At 44.2% G+C, this 15322-nt stretch overlaps 1 protein-coding gene across 4 annotated transcripts in view; it reads left to right on the forward strand.

Annotated features, from left to right (window-relative positions):
* Basp1 (brain abundant membrane attached signal protein 1) overlaps window positions 1-14159 on the forward strand; it is a 51155-nt gene extending 36996 nt beyond the window's left edge. For all 4 annotated transcript variants that reach the window (XM_034523654.2, XM_034523655.1, XM_034523653.2 and 1 more), the window contains one exon: window positions 12550-14159. In XM_034523654.2, coding sequence (XP_034379545.1) covers window positions 12559-13224 — 666 coding nt within the window. In that variant the 5' untranslated portion in view covers window positions 12550-12558 and the 3' untranslated portion in view covers window positions 13225-14159. The remainder of the gene's footprint in view (window positions 1-12549) is intronic.
* Window positions 14160-15322: the final 1163 nt, after the last annotated feature.

Raw genomic sequence — 15322 nt, forward strand, 5'->3', positions numbered from 1 at the left:
GAATAGGGGTTCAAATGAGTAGAGGCCCTTTTGGTCCTGGTTGAGAATATATACATCAATTCTTGCTTGGTGCCTCTGTATCTTCGAAGCCCAAGAAACCAGGGGGAATACCAAGAGTCTGTTTACTGCTACGTGGCCTACTGTGTCACACTAAGATCCCTCCCCAAGTGGACCGGTCACTAGGTCGGTTGTGCAGACTTGCAGCGGGTGAAATGGCCGCCGTTTGCCCCCAGTACTTAACAAGTCCTGTGTGGAATGTGAAGGAGCCAAAGAGGAGAGACAAGTGGCTAAATGAAAACCTAGAACTTCTGAAGGCTTACTGCTTCCTGTCCGCCAGGTTTTAGACTCATGTGCCTCCAGTAGACCTCCTTCCCCCACTCTGAGAAATGTATATTTCTAGAATGAATCTTGTTCATACTAATTTCCCCAGGTTCCTCTGTATGCATGCTGTGCCCTTTCCCCTCCTCTCCTCTCCCCTCTCTTCCCCTCCTCTCCCCTCCCCTCTTCTCCCCTTCCCTTCCCTCCTCTCCTCTCTCCCTCCCCTCTTCTCCCCTTCCCTTCCCTCCTCTCCTCTCCCCTCCCCTCCTCTTACCCCCTCCCCTCCCCTTCCCTCCTCTACTCTTCCCTCCACTCCTCCCCTCCCTCCTTCCCTCCCTCCCTCCCTCTCTCTCCCTCCTTCTCTCTGTTGACTTATGAGCCAACACTACTACTCAGAGACCTTATGAAGAAGCTTTTTGCTTGTTATATTTCATATTTCACCACACTCATCTGGAAGAGGGTAGTGTTGAGCGAGAGAATAACCTTTAGAATTAGATATACTTCTCTTCCTCTTCTGAATAGCAAGTCTGTCTTTACCAAGCTTAGGTTAGATGTTCTAGAACCTTTTTCCATGAATACCTTTCACTTTTCTGCTCTGTTTTTGTTTGTTTGTTTGTTTGTTTGTTTGTTTTTGCTTTTTACTTTTTGCCTCATCCCCCATTCCCGTGCATATTTTCTTTCCTACCAGATCCCCATAGAGAAATCAGCCTTGCCAATGCTTTGGATTCCTGGAGTCACTCTGCCCAGACTCTTGGTGTTGACTGACAGGAGTCCCTTACAAGCTGCTCACATGTTGTTTGGGCCTCCCAAGAGGCAAGCATTTCAACTCCCCAGTGGCCCCCATCAGCCTAGGAGGAAGGTCATGGAGGGGGCAGGAATCCACAGATGCTTGACCTGGTCAAACTCTACAATCTGGTTTTTTTGCTTTTTTTTTTTTTTTTTGTTTTTTTGTTTTGTTTTGTTTTTGAGACAGGGTTTCTCTATATAACCCTGGCTGTCCTGGAACTCACTCTGTAGACCAGACTGGCCTCAAACTCAGAAATCCGCCTGCCTCTGCCTCCCCAGTGCTGGGATTAAAGGCGTGCGCCACCACTGCCCCGTGTATAATCTGTTTTTGTCTTTCTTAAAGTAGTATCTGACTTCACAGAGATATTTTGACTCTTGTGTGGCAACCTAGATTTTTTTTTTTTTTTTCATTAGGCAACCTGTATCTTTCTGGTCCACAGTTTCCCATTCCTGGGAAAAGACTGTCCTTGGCTATTTCATGAGTGTCAAAGGATTTTCTGGTAGTTTTCAATGAGCACTTCCTGTTTGTTCCCAGGGATGCTAACACTTTGCAATTTCTCATGGTTTTCCTGTTGAAAGCTTATTTATCCTTCAAGGCGACTTTATCCTTCAGGAAGGGCGCCATCCTTCCAGGCTGCTTTTCCTTTGGTTAAGGAGCTGCGCTGGGGAGCCAAGTTGTGACTTTTTCAAACCGTTAGTTGTTTGCTGGTTGAGGGTGAGTTATTTACCTCCTATAATCCTCAATTTTCTCATGGGAAGGGGGACTAGTAATAATTTCTTCCTTGTAGGACAGTTAATATATCAATGTATACAGAGCTCAACCACTAAAATTATCTTAGGGAGAATAAGTCATGTGTGTAAGTAGTTCTGATGTTTCTACTCAATCAATAAATGTCCCTTGCTCCTCTGACCCCAACGGTCATCTCATTTTTCACTCTTATGGTGTTTATATACATTGTCTCCCTAGACTGTAATCACTCCATTTTGCTTCCTGTCCATCAGGTTTTAGACTTATGTGCTTCCAATAAAGCTCCCCCTCCACTCTGAGGAGTGTATATATTTCTAGAATGAATTTTGTTCATACTAATTTCCCCAGGTTCCTCTGCATACTGCTAGTGTTCCCTCTCTCCCTTCCCCTCTTCCCTCCCTCTCCCCCTCTTTCCTCTTCCTCTTCCTCCCCCGCCTCCCTCTCCCTCCCCTCCCCTCTTCTCTCTCTCTCTCTCTCTCTCTCTCCCTCTCCCTCTCCCTCTCCCTCTCCCTCTCCCTCTCCCTCTCCGTCTCCCTCTCTCTCTCTCTCTCTCTCTCTCTCTCTCTCTCATCTCTCATCTCTCATCTCTAGAGATACTCTGAATATACTTCTGTAGGACTGGCCTGGGATGGGTGAGTTATAAGAAGGATGTCACTTAAAATCCATCCGTTGTTCTTTGTGCTGGAAAAACTTTCTGTGTTCTTGTGCATTTCTGAACTTTTGAAGACAAAATTTATTTTGGTCAACTGTTTGGAAAATTTGGGTTATAGAAACACGAGTGTGTGCATTTGCATGTAGGGATATACCTTTTGTCTTTTTCTCTCTTCCCTTCTTTGCCCCTCCCTCCCTCCTTTCCCAATAATTCCTTCCAATATGTTTTCATAATACTGAGCCCATTTTTTTTTTTTTTGGTGACAAGAAATTAAATTATCTTAAAAATGCTTTTTCTCAATTTCTACTCATGGTACTTTAAAGGTTGACAACTCTCCGTGTGGTTCTCTTTCCATGGAGAATATTGCCATCCCTAAATGGTAGTGATGTTAGAATTGCTGAATAAAAGCTGTGACTGAACCAGACAGTGACAAACTGAGTTTAATAATGGAGATTCTCACCAGGCATTGAAGAAACTTGACAGCAAATCACTGCTGGAACTCGTACTGTTAAGAATCCTCCAGACACAAGGGCTACATCGTCTTTACGCCATTTCCCTCTTTAAAATAAAAGTTTTGACCATTTAGAATAAAGGAATCAATCACTTCTTCCAAATAGAAACTAGTAGGCCTGACAAACTAGTTTAGATACTTTCTTCTATTTATACTTACTAAAAACACCCTTTGCATCTTTATTCTCTGTTAATTCTTTCTTTAAGGTAAGGGGAGATTCCCTTTTAGCGTGTTTCAGCTTGTGTGTGTATGTGTGTGGTTTGTAGTGTTTGTAAGAGTTATCCTTGTTGTGTGGCCTAGATTGTCCTTGAACTTTCAATCCTCCTGCCTCAGCTGCTCCAGCGTAGGAATTATAGGTATGCGCACACCACCACACCCAGTCCTAACTAGCTTTGACAAATAGCTTAGATACTTCCATTCTGAGTGGTTCTAAGTCCAACATGTGATAAATGTGTAAGCAGATGTAACTCATGAGTCCACTGTAACTTTATATCTTTTAAAAAAATGTCAGTAGTTGGTTTTCTGGTATCTGAAACTGCTTAGCTTTGCAGCTCTGAGTGAACGGAGTTGACAATTTCTTGTCCAAGGATGTAGTTATCATACGGAAGCCATGTACCGAACTTTGTCAAGAAAGGAGGGTTGGTGCCTAGCATCCTTCCAGGGCATACATATATTTTCTACTGATTATAAGATAGAAACACAATCAGAAGATTACTTCTTATGTGTTCCACATGACGATCTTGAAATAAACCCAGAAATAACCCTGTAGTCTCTGAACAGGCAGCTGTATATTCTCATTGGGTTTTACTGCAGATATGAAGTCGTCTGCATGATAATGTTGGCTCTCACACTTAAGAACTCTATTCTGCTGATGCTAGTTAAAGTGGAGGCTAACTAATCCAAATTTGCATTTTCAAAATAGGAACTTTGCAGTGTTTGGCAGCTTTTTATGTAAGAAGTGCTTAGATGTTATTAGTGCAAAGAAAGGAGACACAGATAGAGAAAGCCCAAGAAATAATAGACAATAATAGATGTACATACTAGCCTTTGGATCATGTGGAGGAGTTTGAAGCCATTTTCTTGTTTATGTGCTGTTAATGTGTGCTGGTTAATGCATGCTGGCAGGATTTATTAAGTCACAAAGCCGTATTCACCGATGGGGAGTATTAATATAAAACACGCTGATGAGAAATGGAGTTGGGTGATGAAGAGTGGTGGAGTGGTGACATCTTCCACTGGCCACTTTGCAGGCACAGGGGCTTGTACACCTGCAGGGTGAATGTTAGCTAATGGCCTGGCTTTGCCTCCTCACGCACCCACGTGGGCATTTTCTGAAGAGGGGCGGTGCTTTGATTAGGGGTTCTGTCAGTCACTCACTCAAATAACTGGGTAGCCTACGCTGTGGAAATAGGAGCAAGAAAACTCTTGCTAGAGTGAAAAGGGAGTGATTGCATATCATGCTCGTCCACATGTCAAGCACCCAAACTTCGGAGCACAGATTGGGAAGACATCCGCATGCAAGTGTTGTTTTGCGTGCTGCCAGGTCGACGTCCGTTGGGATGGAGCCTTATCACATAGCACTATGTAGACCTTTCTCAAAGGCCTGAAGGCTTGTTAAAATGAACACAGCTCCTGTTGCTTCTCCTCACTGCTTGATTTAATCCAGAGTTCTCCCACTCCCCCTCATCGACACGCAGGCATGCCGATGAACGGGTTTTATGTCAAAGAGCAGGGAAACCATGTGGAAACAGCAGCGCCACGAAACTCCACACAAACAAGTTCCATGGTAGCCTCCATGTGGATCAGACACTGTCCCAGGATGTGGGGGCTGTGACGTCTCACATGTTAAACGACTGAAGGTCTTTTGTTTGTAAAGTCGTGGGGGGGGGGGGAGGAAGGAGGGAGGGAGGACGGAGAGCACTTGCACATACCTGGTGTATACACACATTCTTATGCAGGTGTACAAGCCCCTGTGCCTGCAAAGCGGCCAGTGGAAGACGTCACCACTCCACGCTCTTCATCTTATTGCCTTGAGATGTAGTCTGCCACTGGAGTTTTGCTGGAACCCAGCACTCCCTAGAAATCCTCCTTCTCTCCTGGATGAGCTGGCCTGGGATTACAGTCACATGTATAACCATTCTCAGCTTTCTAGGTGGGTCCTAGGGATATGAACTTAGGTCCTCATGCTTGGTCAGCATGTGCACTTAGCGGTTTAGCTATGCCCCAACCCTGTATCAGTTCCTTTGATGAAACCCGGAAGAATGTCCAGGTAATAGGCCTGCCATGCGTTTTAGTGGGTTACTACTGGGAGCGGTTGAGGAACCTCACTGAAACGGATACATTCACTGTTCTTTACTCCTGAAACTGAGCCACAGAATTTCCATTCACCAAAGCAATGTATCAATGGCCAGGGTGGCTAGACCACAAAGCAAGGTCCTACTGGATCTCCTCCCAACACCATGGCCTTTAACTTTTGTTTAAAATGGAGCCAAGGCTTCAACCCTCTGCTGCTGTGTGCTTTTGCTCCGGTTCATCTGAAAATGTCTTTAGGATAAATCTGTGACTTTAGTGTGTTTGTAAGGTAAAAACAGAAGAGCGGATTGGCTGTGGAGCAGAGCATCCTCCTAAGATAGTATCAGGAGGGTTAGAGACTAGGCTTCTCTCAGAATGAGCAGCTCTTTCCCATTCTGCTCTCCTGGTGGCTTTCTCATTTGTTGACTTTCTTGTGAGAGTAGAGGATTTGGGGCCTAACCGTGCTTCAGGTCACCATGACTCTTCCTATTCTCAAAGCAAGGCCAGTGACTTTAAAAGCCACACTGTTCTTCAAGATCTTTGGCTTGCACATGCCCAACAAAATCTTACCAAATATTGTCCTTCACAAACTTTCTAAAAAGCATTTTAGTCTTAGGCTCGGTCTTCTCCACCCCAAGCTGGCCTTGAATGTGCCTGATTCCAATCCAATGTGCTGGGATTACCAGCATGTACCACCTCATACAGCAGGTCTGGCCGTATCCATATTCTCTACCACCTGAGTTGCGTTCTCAGCCCTAAAGAGCTGCCTTTTTCTGAATCTGTCAGATGGTAATGTGTCCTTTGATGTAGCTTTTCTACTTTAGTAAATGTAGAAATAATATCCTTTCATTAAAAAAAATCAATGGATAAGAATTTCTTAGACAGTTCCATCATTCCTGAGTCTATTAGAGAGGCCATGGGTATTTAGAAATGAACTAAATATTTTTCCCTTAGAAAATAATTCCCCAGGCTTCTGAGCTCATTTAGAGTCAAAATGGAAGATAGTTTCTTGCAAGGTCAGAGGTATTAACTGGAGAGAATAGTGTTTGTGTGTTAAGCCTTAGGCCTGTGTTGTAGTATGTGATCATTTTGGGAGGGATTTTTTCCTATTCTCTTCATAGAATTCAGGATGCCGTCAAACCCTCCATCCCCTGCCCTGGGAAGATCACCCTGGTTATATATGAGATTGTCCCTAGTTTTCTAGATTGCTTGGAGGTTTCTGGAGTCTGTGATTAGGACCGGAAGAGCCATGAGATACACCGAGGAGGAAGGGTGTCTGCTGTGCCACCCAGGTGATTCTATTCACCACTGGCTACTTCCTGGGAGGAAGTTGTTGGTCGATACAATATGCTTCTATATGTGGGGAAGCTTTCAGAGTTAGCGTACTGTGAAGCAGCTTGTGAAAACAGAAGGGCTCCATTTGCATGGATCGTGTGTTCCCCAAGGCTCTGCACACAATGTCTGCTCTATGGACAGTTCTGGAAGAGATGATAGAGGAAGTGGCCATAGAATGATAGTTCCTACATTCACAAGAGTTGACTTTTATTTTATTTCTTTTCTTTTTTTTTTTTTTTTTTACAAGTGTATTTTATATTCAGGAAATGGATTTCTTTGTTCCTCTGAGGTTACTGAAAACTGACCTTATATATTTAAATGGTTCTCATCGGAAACAGAGTGGGTAAAGGGAATTGTTTCAATTTAGCTCTGTAGGTTCTGTACTTGTTTTGAATTTCTTTTGTTTCTATTAGGTTAGCAGTCACTGCCTCTTGGGGTGGGGCAGGCATATAGTAGAAATTAAGACCCCTCAAACCTCTTCCTACATACCCTTTTTTAACATTTCCACATAACATGACACATAGCTGAGTGACATGTTAATTTGTGGGATTGTATTAGCCATCCTTCTACTTAAGATGGTTTTCAAAGGCTATGACCAGCGCGTAACAGAAAGGACACATGCTGTGGCAGGTCCCTTCCCTTGGCAGAGGGTGAATCCTGCCGGGCAGGACCATGGATGGTAGGAGAAGGACACACTACAAGTAATGTGAGGGGACACAGCTGTCCCTTATAAATAACTGGAGCTCTACCAATAGCTCCATGCCAGGGAAGCTGCTGAAACCTGCGTTTTCTGACAGTTATGACTTCATCTATGATGTATTCAGTGAAGTCCCATTCTGACTCATGAACTGACGCACCGTGCAAAAATATCTCCTAAATGTAATTGAGATCCCTATAACAGTCTACTCCTTGGCAAATATTTAGACCAGGTTTCATAAAGTTTTAACTTTTTTTTTTTTTGATAGTCTAAACTGACGATTTTCTTATTTCTAGGTTTTAATAAGTGACACAAGTATTGGTCCCATTCAGAGACATTTCGTCACAATAACAACCCAGGTGGATGTCAATCCAATTTTTTTTTTTCTTTTGAGACAGGGTTTCTCTGTATAGCTCTGGCTGTCCTGGAACTCATTCTGTAGACCAGGCTGACCTCGAACACAGAAATTCACTGTCTCTGCCTCCCAAGTGCTGGGATTAAAGGCATGCACCACCACTGTCCAGCTGTCAATTCAATTTTTAAGGGAGAAAAATGGTCGTACATTTGTGATCACATGCACATAGAACTTTATAGTGTTACACTTGTATCCTAAATAGCATTTTATATAGTGCAATCAACATTCATACTCCCCCCCTCCCATGCCAAGACTGGGCAAACTTTTAATATCATCACTTTACTGGTCAGGGAATATGAGACCCAGAAGAAAGATGCCCTGTTCAGATTCATAATCATTTTTCAACAATTAAGTTTTGACACTTTTAGCCAATTTCATACGGAGGTCCACATGTCTTAAAGAAAAAGGTTATAGTTAATTAATTTTTTCCCAAAAATGTTCTTTGAGATTGGCCTTTATTTTTTCAAGATAGGAAAAGTAAAATTTAATTTAATTAAATTACTGTACTGATAGACTAGTTTACTTTAAGATTGAAAAATATGAGCCGAGGTCTGGTCCAGATGAGTTGGGTTTTGTTAGCACCAAAATGATACTGCAGCTTGTGAACCCTGCCTGGGGAGGCTTTAGGGGCTTCTGTGATAATTGTACAGAGGTGATTGGGGCCTGCTGCATCCCGAGGATTGTATACAAAAGAAGCACAACTTACGTAATGTGAATAGCTAAGGAATATATATTACTGGTTTCTGACAGGCTTCCTGGAGAGAAAGCAATAAAGGCTTGCAGAAACATTTCAGAGTGTCTCTGTGAGAGTGTCTTCATTATAAGTTCTGAATTATTTGTCACCTTTAATCTCCCAATGTTTTCAGTGAACATAAAAAATAAATATATATGCAAATGTTCTTTTTTTTTTGTAGCTATAAAATTTCCCTGTCGAAACTCTCAGGATCAAGAACCAATTTATCATTAAGGTTTGCTATAGTGCCAATATAAATGATCACATTTCTCCTCCTGATGAAATTAAAGCTAGTTGTAAATAAATTTTTTTCCTATAAGATATACCTGTCATCCTAAGAGTCCCCATACAGGATTTAGAGGAGGAACTGAAAAATAACCTTTAGAATATTTATTACTTTTCCCAGTTGCTTTTAGGGAAAAAAAAAGAAATCACCATACCTGAGCTATCTGGCTAGGAGGATGTTTCTTTATGTACCTTCTTGGGCATGATGAGGTTAAAGAAACATGGCATTAGATGTGTCACAAAGGGGGCTGGGAAGATGTCTGGGTCAGTTACTTGGAACCTAGCTCCATCTCAGAAGCCAGATAAAAGCCAGGCTTGATGGCATATGTTTGTAATTCTAGCACTGGGGAGAGAGGAGGCTCCTGGGACTCCAGTTACCACTCCAGCCAAATTGGCAAGTTCCAGGCCTGTGAGAGCCTGTTTCAAGAAGACCCAAGTGCTAAGGATTAATTGCCAAGGTTGTAGTCTTAGTTACTTTCCTATTGCTGTCATAATACAGTATGACCAAGACAGCTTATAAAAGAAAGCATTTAATTTGGGGCTCGTGCTCCCAGATGGTTAGAGTTCATGACCATCATGGCAGGGAGCATGGTTATAGGCACGCAGGCAGGCAGGATACTGTAGCAGTGGCTGGGAGTTTGCATTTTCATCTACAAGCAGAAGGCAGAGAAAGAGAGCTAACTGGGAATGACTGGGCTTTTGAAGCCTCCTCTCTCTCTCTCTCTCTCTCTCTCTCTCTCTCTCTCTCTCTCTCTCTCTCTGTGTGTGTGTGTGTGTGTATTAGAAACTATGGTTCTGTAGCTTTAACTCTTGTATCAGAAGGTATTCTTGCACTTTTACTAGAAAATGGAGAAGGTTCTTCCTGTTGAGACAGAATAGGAGAGGTGAACTCTACTGTTTGCCCTCGTGAACACACAGAACTCCAGTCCATGCGTTCAGCATCTGCCCGCGCTTTTCCTGGTCCCAGTCATTGCTAGTAGACATCCTAAGTGTGAGGAAACGCACAGGCAAACTTAGCCCTTTGGGTGTTACTTTGGATTATGCTTAAGTAACTTCCAAGATAGATGACTTCTTGGCTAGAGATACCTGTTTCTTCCCTCACCCCACCTTTCTCATGTGTATACATGTACGGCGTGTTTGCAAATATGTGTGCACAAATGTTTGCTCATTTGTATGGTGGCCCAAGGTAAATGTCCAGAGTCTTCCTGGGTTACTCTCTACTGTATTCTTCCAGGAAGGTTCTCTGGTTGGTAAGGCCAGTCTAGCTATCTTGCTCCAGGTACTCCCAGTCTCTGCCTTCCCAGTGGCAGAACTGCAGGCATTGGGTTAGCCCTGTGTCTTAAGTTGGAACTCAGCGTTCCAGCTTTCTATATTAAATAATTTCCTTCGAAAACAGAGGTTATAGAAAGGGGAGGACTCATTCAACTCCTTGCTGGCTCTCATTTCTTAAGGATCCGATAAAAAGCTCTTCACTAGCAAATAGAAAGAGGAGAGTAGCAACAAAGTTTCTTCTGTGGCCTACATCCTCTCTAGGTGCTGAGCTCCAAGCGATTCTGGGAGGTCCTGCCTCAGAATCCAGGGAGGTAACATTCCTGAACTTGGAGCTACATTGCAGGATCAACTTCTTAGTGGGTAGAATTCCCCTTCCATCTGCTAGGTGGAGATTCTTGTACTATCACATTCTTTTGGGCTCTGACCTTTGATGTATTGGACAAGGCATGAACTCAGCTAGTTAGTTTTCTTCTGAGTAAAAGGAGGCAGCTACTGGCAACACCATTGTACAATGCTCTGGAGAAGGTTAAATAATTTAGATAAATCGTTAGATTATCTAAATCATTAGATTAGAACTGTTCCCAACACCTTAGATTTTTAACTTGTAACTGTAATTTACCCCATCTGGGTGCTGGGTAGGGGTTCACTCTTACTCTCATGGGAAATAACCAGACACCTGCTTTCCTGGTACTTGATTGTATTTCATAACCCTCCTCCTAGAACACTGGTGTAAATCACTCAGGTAAATCAGCTGACCTTATTGAGATACATCCTCTTACTTACAACTTGATTTCTGTCTGTTCGGTTTCTACCAAGAAAAGAATCACAGCCAGGCTTAAAACAAAGAATAGAATGTGGCTTTTATTGTGCTTCAGAAAACCAATTTTAGTAACTTAGATTTTAGGTTTGTAAACCAACAGGACTTTAAACCTCTGGGGATTGCTATATAGGATTTCATACCGTGGGTGTCAGAAGCCAGCATTCCGTTCTTTGTTCACAGTGAGACTACATTTACTCTTTGCTTCATAAGCTGTAATTTCTAGGTTGGTGTATGGGTTTCTGTTATAGTTGGGAGAAGGATCTAAAGGTAGATCTGTCAGGTTTTCTATTTTCCAGATTCAACCCAATGCATCAAACGTCACGTGGGGTATAGGAGCTGCAAGTTGCGGGTGATATCAGCCACTGATGGTGTATAGTTTGATAAAGGTTTTATAAATGACAGTTTAACTTATTAGTCAAATCTATGTTTTCATGTATTGCTTCGTGGTAAAAATGTTTTTTAATGGTGGTTTCATCACATATATTTGGTCCTACCGAAAATAGGACCAGTTGTTTGAAGTTGGTTAGGATTCCAAGCCATTTCTACTTCCCCATTTAAGAAATGTGACAGCAATCTTTGGATGACATAATAAAGACCTTTCTTGAAACTAGGAAGAGTATTTTAGTCATCTTTGTGTTTGTTTCTTTTCTTTTTTTTTTTTTTTTTTTTTTTTTTCTATCTCCTCCAACTCTTAAAGGTAACCCAGACAGGGAATTAGCATAGAATGATGAGGGGAATTTTAACTGAAGAATAGTACTCTTTCCCACACCTGACTTTCAAACAGTGTGGGTTATTTCACTATCATGAATCATGGTTACAAGAAGTGTAGTGAAGAAAAAGCGCGCGCGCGCGCGCTCTCTCTCTCTCTTTCTGATCTGAATGGATGAGAGTGAGGGGAGGTGGAATAGCTGGGTGAAGAGAACTCACTCAGGGCCCTGCAAGAGTGAGCAGGAGCCCAGCGAGCTCACCAGGAGTTTCCACTCAGTCCTGTACACCCCCTCGCCCCCCACCTCCCCACCGTCTCACCTCCGCACAGTGCATCTCACCGACTCCTCTTGTGGGGCGCTAGAGGGGCAGTGGATGTTACCCTTTAAAAGTTCTGCCATCTTGTATTCATAGAAAACAATTAAATTTTCTGAAGGCAGCAACGTGACAGTAGATTTCTCACTGGTGCTTCCAGAAAGCATGCTTCCGGAAAGAATGGATGAGAGATTTGTGCGTTATGCTGTGCAGTTCCTCCAGAAAGCTATTTATTTGTAAATTAACGGGGTTTTGTTGTTGTTTTTTTAAAAACCAGAGATATCATAGTTCTAAAATGGCTGTCCGTGCCATTTTGTGCTGCGGTGTTCAAGCCTGGATGCTCGAGATAAATATAAGTAGACAGATAAGAAACCAATACCATGCCACCTGTCCTCCCTATTGGCAGCTGAGGCCAGGGTCATTGATCACCATTACTCTGTCCCTTCACTTGCTGGCCTGCAGGCTTCGCAGCTGGGGCTTTACTTTGTTCTTTGTTTTGAAGTGTTATTTCTAATTAGGGTAGAAAGCCGGTGACGTCCAGGCTGCTCCCCGCTGTGCAGTTGCCCGAGGTCCTTGACGGCCCTCCTCGCTCTGCAGGAAGCCATCCGCCAGTTTGCCTACTGTGACCCTAACTCCCCTTTGTCTCCCCTTGTGCTTCCTTGCAGAACTCCAAGATGGGAGGCAAGCTGAGCAAGAAGAAGAAGGGCTACAATGTGAACGACGAGAAGGCCAAGGACAAAGACAAGAAGGCTGAAGGCGCGGGCACCGAGGAGGAGGGGACCCCGAAGGAGAGCGAACCCCAGGCGGCCGCCGACGCCACCGAGGTCAAGGAGGGCGCGGAGGAGAAGCCCAAGGACGCGGCGGACGGCGAGGCCAAGGCGGAGGAGAAGGAGGCCGACAAGGCGGCGGCCAAGGAGGAGGCGCCCAAGGCCGAGCCCGAGAAGAGCGAGGGCGCCGCGGAGGAGCAGCCCGAGCCCGCGCCGGCGCCCGAGCAGGAGGCGGCCGCGCCCGGGCCCGCTGCGGGCGGCGAGGCCCCCAAGGCCGGCGAAGCGGGCACCGAGAGCACGGGCGCGGCCGACGGCGCGCCCCAGGAGGAGGGCGAGGCCAAAAAGACTGAGGCTCCCGCCGCCGGCCCCGAGGCGAAAAGCGACGCGGCCCCGGCGGCTTCAGACTCTAAACCTAGCAGCGCGGAGCCCGCGCCCTCGTCCAAGGAGACGCCCGCGGCCTCCGAGGCGCCCAGTTCCGCGGCCAAGGCCCCCGCGCCCGCCGCGCCCGCCGCCGAGCCCCAGGCCGAGGCACCCGCCGCCAGCTCCGAGCAGAGCGTGGCCGTCAAAGAGTAACCGGGACAGCCTAGCCAGAACCGACGCCACTCGCAAACGACCTGTCTCACGCTCTCTCTGTCTCTCACTCTGTCCTCTCTCTGTCTCTCTATCCTAATACTAACTTGTTTCAAATTGGAAGTGAGGATATGTATTGCCCAAGGGATTAAAACAAAAAGAAGAAGAAGAAAAGAAAAAGAAAAAAAAATAAGAGGATGTGTCCCATCAGGGGAGGGAGGGGGCGGGGAGAATCCAAATAGTATTTTTGTGGGGAAATATCTAATATACCTTCAGTCAACTTGACCAGTCAGTCCTGGATTTTAGAGATCATTGTCTGAAAGTACATCATCTGTACCTGAACCGCTGTCCCCTAGGCTCCATCCTTAAAAACCCCAGCATCTCTCCTGCGATGCAGCTGGGGAGGGAGGCGTTTGATTCTGCCCACTGGGCCAAGTGCCAAGGCAATCAGATCTTTATGAAAGCAGTATTTTCTGTGTTTCCTTTTTAATTTACAGCCTTTTCTTATTTTTTTTTTGGTATTTTTTTTTTTAATGTTTGTGGATGAATGCCAACTTTCAGACGAAGCCCACTTAGCTTGTCCACATGTATCTCAATGCCAACCCTCCATTCTTCCTCTCCAGATATTTTTGGGAGTGACAAACATTCTCTCATCATACTTAGCCTACCTAGATTTCTCATGACGAGTTAATGCATGTCCGTGGTTGGGTGCACCTGTAGTTCTGTTTATTGGTCAGTGGAAATGAAAAAAAAAAAAAAAGTCTGCGTTCACTGCAGCGCCAGTTTTCTTCCATCTGTGTCTCAGACACCAACACACCACCCATTGGAAAATGGAAAAAAAAATAAAAAAAATAAAAAAAATGTACAATGGATGCATTGAAATTATATGTAATTGTATAAATGGTGCAACAGTAATAAAGTTAAACAATTAAAAAGTAGTAACGTTTCTTGGCTTTCTTTTCCCCTTCTTTTTGGTAATGTAGGTGTTCTTCCTAAGTACAGTTGAATGAAGGTAAGATGTAGGATCCTTAAGTGCACTTAACTAGTATCCTTATAAACAAAACACCCTAAACAGTGGAATCCATGTACATTATCCCCTAAGATGAACAGGAAAAACGTCTAACGATTCATACCCAACCATGGGTTGGGTGTGATTATTAATGCTTTAAAAGAGTGAATATTTTGAATAAAATATTAAGTGACAACCAAGAGCTGTGTGTTGAAGACTGGGAAGACTATTATAATTTTTTAGAAGCATCCTATGTGTATAAATTGTGAAGCATGGGCCAGCATCTATGCCTGCCCTGCCTGCAGGAGAATTGGAAGCAGAGAAAGGCAAGGGACAAGAAAGCCATAAGTAGGTGACGGGATAATAGCCAGGAGAAAGCTGCTAGTGGCTTCCACCGTACCCAGACCTCTCTTGCTTTGGCTTCAAGGGAACATAAACTTGGGATCTCTAAGACAAGATCCCTTTGATAGCTGATAGATGATAGAGGTTTGTGCACATGCCTGGTAGCAATGTATACCGCAGGCAGATGTGCTAAGCCGTCAGCCCTTGAAGACCCCATTACTGAAATAGTGGCCGTCTGTGTGCTCAGGGTCCTCCTATGCCACACATGGGAAAGAGGCTGGAGACAGGTGGCTTTTGTACAGGCTCAGTATGTACATCAGTTCTTGAGTGTAAGAAAGGAAGAGATTGTCTCTTGAGTCTCTGAGAGAGTAACTTGGGTGTTCTTGGGTGTTTTCCAATCCAATACTGGAAACCACTTAAATAGAAAAAAAAAAGAAAGAAAGAAAGGAGAGAGAGAGAGAGAGAGAGAGAGAGAGAGAGAGAGAGAGAGAGAGAGAGAGAGAGAGAGAGAGAGAGACCTAGCCACAGCAAAGATTTCACAGACCTGAATCAGAGAAATGCCCAGAAATAACAGGTTCAGAGAGAGAGAGAGAGAGAGAGAGAGAGAGAGAGAGAGAGAGAGAGAGAGAGAGAGAGAGAGACCTAGCCACAGCAAAGATTTCACAGACCTGAATCAGAGAAATGCCCAGAAATAACAGGTTCATCTTCTAGAGCGTCACTTAGTTTCCGGTAGATTTTATGAAGGCGGTG

This window comes from Arvicanthis niloticus, chromosome 19 (genome assembly GCF_011762505.2).
Source record: "Arvicanthis niloticus isolate mArvNil1 chromosome 19, mArvNil1.pat.X, whole genome shotgun sequence".
NCBI classification, from domain to species: domain Eukaryota; kingdom Metazoa; phylum Chordata; class Mammalia; order Rodentia; family Muridae; genus Arvicanthis; species Arvicanthis niloticus.